The sequence below is a fragment of the Osmerus mordax genome, chromosome 12 (genome assembly GCF_038355195.1).
Source record: "Osmerus mordax isolate fOsmMor3 chromosome 12, fOsmMor3.pri, whole genome shotgun sequence".
NCBI lineage: Eukaryota > Metazoa > Chordata > Actinopteri > Osmeriformes > Osmeridae > Osmerus > Osmerus mordax.
Window position 1 is genome coordinate 6,903,164 of NC_090061.1, and position 6,000 is coordinate 6,909,163.

The following is a 6,000-nucleotide window of genomic DNA, read 5'->3' on the forward strand; positions in this document are numbered from 1 at the left end:
CCATATCTCGTATTTATTCAAATGTTCTTCAATCACAGGGCCCATTTGACTCTTAGTGCCTGTCTGGTTGTATAACTTGTTATGTCTTAATGCTGTTTTGTTTCCCTGAATACAACTTGGAGTAACATGGCTGTGAATGTCTAAATAAAGACAAGGGCTGTCCAAACCTACAATGTGTGGGATTGGGATTATAGGTTATGGATCCTGGGTTGGTGTTCACAGGTGGGTGGGTTACATAAGCACTCCGGTCATTCGTGCACATGCAGTAGTTGTGGGGACAATTCACACACACACACACACACACACACACACACACACACACACACTCTCACACACTCACACACACACACACACACACACACACACACATTCTCCAACATCAAAACACAAAAGTATGTAGGGAGGAAGTGTGTATGGGGAGACACACATGCCTACTGTCAGCCCAATACAAACTCTAACACCCAAAAGCACATGGAAGGCTATATAGGGACTGTGTGAAGTTTGTGTATGTGTGTTGGGGCAGCGAGGACTTTTAAGCAAGCACACACATAGTAGTGTACACTGCACCCTCTCAAGGACACTGCAACACACATTCAGACACTCTGAAGAGTGGGATAAGTACAGGTTGAATATAGCAAGGGGTAGTTAAGGGGAAAAGACTAACAGATGCTGGAACTGGTTTAAAGCGGGAAGGGACCTCGCCTCTGCCCCTACACACACTAGCACCACCCCCCCCCCCCCCCTTACACACACAGGCTACTGGGTCTGGGGGGTGAGTCCATATTTTTTGGGGGGGGGGTGTAACCACAGTCTACCTTCAGACAGTTTGTTTTCATACATGTTTATGGGGAAGGCATACTATACTATAGCATTCACTGTGCAGCCTCACATCTAAAACACGGGCCTCCTTCCCAGACCTGTTTAGAGAGATTCGGCCTTGCAAATATACAGTGGGCCTACGCGGCTTGTAATGGCTCACCCAGTGCTTGGTCCACATTTTCATCACCTTGGTTGTTTAGGTTCGTCCACTGGCTTGGTGTCTGACAGAGAGTGTCTCTGTCCTGGGCTGCGATCAGTTGCCCACATAAACACCAAGATCAACATCCATTACAAACATACTGTACACACACACACACACACACATAGAGCTTTATCTCGTCCTCTCTTTCTCTCCTCCTCTCTCTCTCTCTCTCTCTCTCTCTCACACACACACACAAACCACTGAAATACCAGAGGGACTATATTTAACGAATGCCTTGGGATGTATATTTGGAGCTTTAAGACATTCAATCAAATTTAGTCGATGTGGGAATGTGTGTGTGACAAGATCAATTTGACTCATGTGCTTATGTCAACAACATCAAAGTCTGACAAAGTTCCATCTACTGAAACATTATCCCCTACCACAGATCACATGAGAACAACCATAGCAACTAATGTATTCCATTGAAAGGGACAAAAAGTGAATAATGCATCTCATCAGACCAGATTGTTACAAATTTGCTAAGGCTGCAAACTTACTACATCAGGAGCAAATGGCTTCCAAATCCAGGCCCTATCATACTACGTTTCTTTTCAAAACCTCTCTTTTTTTGCTCCCCTCCCCTCCCGCCACAAAACCATGAACCCCGGGGCGTTTAAATCTGGCGTTTCGTGAGTGGTCGGCGCCTGGAAATCTCTCACATCCTGTTTACGCCAGCAGATTTCAGCCCTCGACCACAGTGTGCTGGCAAGGCTCTGGCCTGGACAGTCTCTAGCTCTCTTTCCCTCAATTCTTCCATCCTTATTTCTATCTCCTGCTCTCATTTCCATCCGTCCCTCTCATTCAGCCTGAACCAGCCTCAACAGTTCTCTGTTAAAGTGAAGGTAAATATCATATTGCCTTGGTAAATAAACACCTTTAGCCACAGAAAAGCAAGCCATAGATGGAATTACAGCCGTCAGCAGTTTGGTAGAAGTCACTGCAAGCAGACATTTTTTAGATTTTTATTTTGAAAAAGGGATCTTTCGTTAGACAGATATGTTAAGTGTGATATTTACATTTTCTATTGTGGTATAACATTTTCCAGCATAGGTATCTCTAGGAATGCATTGAGAAGACAACTCTCAGAACTGGGATTCAAGTGTGTCATGCTTGTGTTATTGTGGAATATACTGTATCCTTAACCCGAGTGTGAACTGTTAACACAGTTATGCAAGTATACAAAGAACAATACAACAAAAGGTCTGAATATACAAAGGAAAGTTCAGTCTGTCCTCTTTCCAGGAGAACTACGGGTTCTTTGTCGCTTCGGGTCCAAATCCCTCCCTCAAGCCGCCTGTTTCCCTCCTCTTCCTCCTCTTCCTTCTCGTCTGGAGTGTCAACGACACTTGCAGGACTTGACCACCATGTTGGAGAGCTGTTCGACGCGCGGTGTGCGGCCCATGAAGTACACGATGGTGAGGGGCTCCAGATCCTGGGGCACGCAGCAGGGCGAGGCTGAGGCCTCCGGGTTCAGCTTGTTATACAGGGGCAGGATCTAGGGGGGAGGGGGCATCAGATATGAATGTGTGTAGAGAAGGTGGAGGTAGGGGCTGGTTTATGAATAAAGATATTCAAGTTGCTACACAGGAAGGATTTGGGCGGGGAGGATTTATAAAATGTTGATGTGTGTGTGTGTGAGGGGAAGGGAGGGGGATTGTGGTGTAGTTTGGTGTTGTGTTTGAATGAAGATATTCAACTTGTTATACATGGGCAGGATCTGAGTGGGAGAGGAGTGAGTGATATGTCAATGTGTGTGTGTGTTTGTGTATGAAAAAAGATACGGGGGGGTGGGGGGTATCTGTACTTTTACTTGAGTGAAGGATGTGTGTACTTTTGCCATCTCTGTTAACAAGGTGTTCAATTTGTTTATAGGACATATAATAGGACTTCAAGAATGTCTTCAATAAGAGGGAAAGACAAGAAGCGGTCTGTAACCGATAGTAACCCACCATGTTGTAGTGGTTGTCTGCACTCCAGAGGTAAGGGCAGCTTCCGGAACAAAAGTTGGCACGGTAACCCTTAGGTTCATGAATCCACTTCCAGTTGAGGTCGCGTCGGAAGTCGATATAGAGGGAACGAAGGCAGCAGCCGGGGTCTGAGTTCCTGCCAACGCATGACAAAACACGTGATGGAGTACAACCACGGATGTTAAAACCCCATGCAATTCCCTAATATGTGCCTACCAATCTCTATGGGGTGACTAAAATGTAGCATGTAAGTCCTACAGCAACAAGAAATAGTAAAGTTCTGTATCCCAGACCATGATTGAGAGATAAACAATCAGTGCACTCGAAAACACTCAACAGAAAGTTCTACACTACAGTAAATACAGTACAAAATGCTTATACAAAAATGGTAAGTGTTGTCATTCATCAAGCCAGGTAAACGACGCAGACTCAGGTGATGCTAACGAGCTGACTCCGCCCACCTGGAGCAGGTGGCAGTGTCCGCGGCAGCCGCCCTCCTCTTGCGAGTCTTCTTGCCCGGGTTGTCCAGCCTGTCACTGGGAAGCAGGGTGACAATGAGGTGGGGCGTCTTGGTGCTAAACTCCACCTGGCCCTTCACCAGCCCCGGCTTCTTCGCCTGACGGAGCAGCTCGTCATCCACACCTGGAGTGGAGGAGTGGAAGGAGAGGGGAGGGATTTAGGGGGGATAAAGAGTGAGGTGTGGGCTGTTGTGTTTAGTGTTAACACAGATGAAGAACCAGTTATTATGGATCTTAGGTGTTTCCAGACTGATTATAACTGATCCTGGTTATTAACTGAAACGGTTTCTTGTTTCGCAAATGTAGGCTTCAGCTGGCTTAACTGCCTGTTATAACATGTTGCAGGGACCCTGGTGCACATGAAAGCTCTAAACAATTTTATTAAATGTCTTTTTTATTTGTTTTAATCTGTGATTTAGGTGGATAATAGAGGTGGATGTGATGAGCGACCCCTGACCTGCAAAGCGAGCTTCCAACTCCTCACTCTTGTTGGGTACGATGTTGTTGGTGGAGGGAACAAAGGTGCAACAGGGACAGTGGACCCCCAGCTTCAAACCCAGGTTGCTTTCTGAGAGAGAGAATACAAATACAGATGAAAGGGACAAGAAAAAATAATAAAATAATAATAATTATATATATATATAGAGAGAGAGAGAGAGAGAGAGAGAGAGAGAGAGAGAGAGAGAGAGAGAGAGAGAGAGAGAGAGAGAGAGAGAGAGAGGAAATCAAGTGGGTGAGACCCTTTATTGTTATTACATAAAAATATTATACCATTGGTAGATATTGGTTAAATGTTCACGAGCATCATGAACATCAATCTAGTTTTGATGATGCTCAGAGCCAGAGAGTGTCTCATCACCTGACCTGTATCAGCCAACCAGTCCTTCACAGTCTCTGTGACATCGACAGACAGCCATGCCCCCTTGGCCCGGGGCCGAACAGTTCGAGAGTCGATGTAGCGCTGCATTGGGCTTGTCACTTCTTCAGGTTTCAACAGCTTAGAGAGAGAAAAAGAGAAAGAAAGACAGAGAGAGAGAGAGAGAGAGAGACAGAGTGAGTGAGAGAGAGACAGAGAGAGACAGAGAGAGAGAGAGAGAGAGAGAGAGAGAGAGAGAGAGAGAGAGAGAGAGAGAGAGAGAGAGAGAGAGAGAGAGAGTGAAAGAGCGAGTGAAAGACAGAGTGAAAGAGAGACACAGATAAACAGAGAGAGGATTTAAACCGTTTGAAAGTTCCTCACAATCAAACCAAACAAGATTATTTGACACTGTGATACTATGTTACAATAGTGACACTGTGTTCTTTGCACATAGAGTAGATATCTGTCTAGGATGGAAAAGTGATCCTGTGATACTTTGAGTGTTTGTGTGTGTTTACTGCAATACTAGGACGATCATCCTGTACCTGGTAGATTTCCACTCTCTGCTCCGTTGTGCGTGCCTGAGGATTGGGAGCTCTATAGATTCTGAACTCTGCTTTGACCAGCGTGCTCGAGTTAATGTCCACCCCACTCACGTCAAACTCAACCACTCTGTAGTAAGGGCTGGAGGCCACTGGGCCAACAACATCTGGGGGGGGATACACTGGGTCAGTTTGCTAATAAACATAAGAACACATGTTAAACAATACAGCGTCTGGACATGGAGACGGGCTGAGTAACTACTATTAATATCACTATAATCAGGAATATGACTTGTTTCAAAGAATCCCATGAGTTAGTATTAAATATTGGCATGAATAACATGGGGTAGGAAGCACATAAATCCAGTCTGTTAAAGTGTTTCGAGAGCATTAGGCATGATGACCAACTATTATTTTTTTATGAATACAAAAATATAATATGTATGTCATGGAATTGGATGTTGGTCAACACTCACTAGTGTCCGTGCGCGGCGGAAGCATATCTATACGCTGAACTTCTTTCGCGTAATAATCCTCCTCACTGCTCTCTCGGTCGCAAGCGGACTCGGCCTGGCGCGCACGCTCCTTCAACAGCTCTCGCGTGCTGTTATAGAGTAACATGACCTCGGCTGGCACGGTCTCGGGCGGCGGGGTCACGACGGGCTCCGGTGGGGTGCGGATGCGGAGCTTGCTCAGGATCTGACCGCGGACAGCCTCGATGCGTTTGGACTTATGGTCGTCCAGGCTAACGGAATGGCACGTGGAAAGTCCCTCCGCGGATATGGCCATTCGGAGCAGAACGAACGTGAGGTGTGTGAGCCACATCATCCAGTGATGAAAAGGGAGAACGGTATCCCTCGGCTCCATGCGAAATTTGAGAGTAGCCTACTCTTCTAGTTCTGTCCGCTGCGCGCGGCGTCCTTGTGGCACTGCCAGTCCGCCCCAGAAGAATTTCAAACAATTCTCAGTGTAAACTCTATGGCCGTTTTTTTCTGACAGTTTAAGACGTTTCAAACTGTGAAGTTTAAAATGTTTCAAACTTCGAAAATGTCACAATACACATTATGATATAAAGAGAAAATACAAATTTCAG

At 45.8% G+C, this 6,000-nt stretch overlaps 1 protein-coding gene across 1 annotated transcript; it reads right to left on the bottom strand.

The window, feature by feature from the left end:
* Positions 1-2,005: 2,005 nt before the first annotated feature.
* Positions 2,006-5,774, bottom strand: tgfb5 (transforming growth factor, beta 5). The gene is made up of 7 exons (XM_067247661.1): positions 5,384-5,774; positions 4,911-5,074; positions 4,374-4,506; positions 3,967-4,077; positions 3,453-3,633; positions 2,974-3,127; positions 2,006-2,519 (listed from the first exon to the last, which is right to left on the bottom strand). Exons 1-7 carry the CDS (start codon positions 5,772-5,774, stop codon positions 2,361-2,363), a joined length of 1,293 nt encoding a protein of 430 aa, XP_067103762.1. The 3' UTR covers positions 2,006-2,360.
* Positions 5,775-6,000: the final 226 nt, after the last annotated feature.

Excerpts from the sequence above, each read along its gene's own strand:
- tgfb5 (XM_067247661.1), bottom strand. The coding sequence starts at position 5,774 with ATGGAGCCGAGGGATACCGTTCTCCCTTTTCATCACTGGATGATGTGG. Across the intron at positions 3,128-3,452 it reads GACACTGCCACCTGCTCCAG|GAACTCAGACCCCGGCTGCT; the intron begins GTGGGCGGAGTC and ends ATGCGTTGGCAG. Across the intron at positions 2,520-2,973 it reads CAGACAACCACTACAACATG|ATCCTGCCCCTGTATAACAA; the intron begins GTGGGTTACTAT and ends CCTCCCCCCTAG.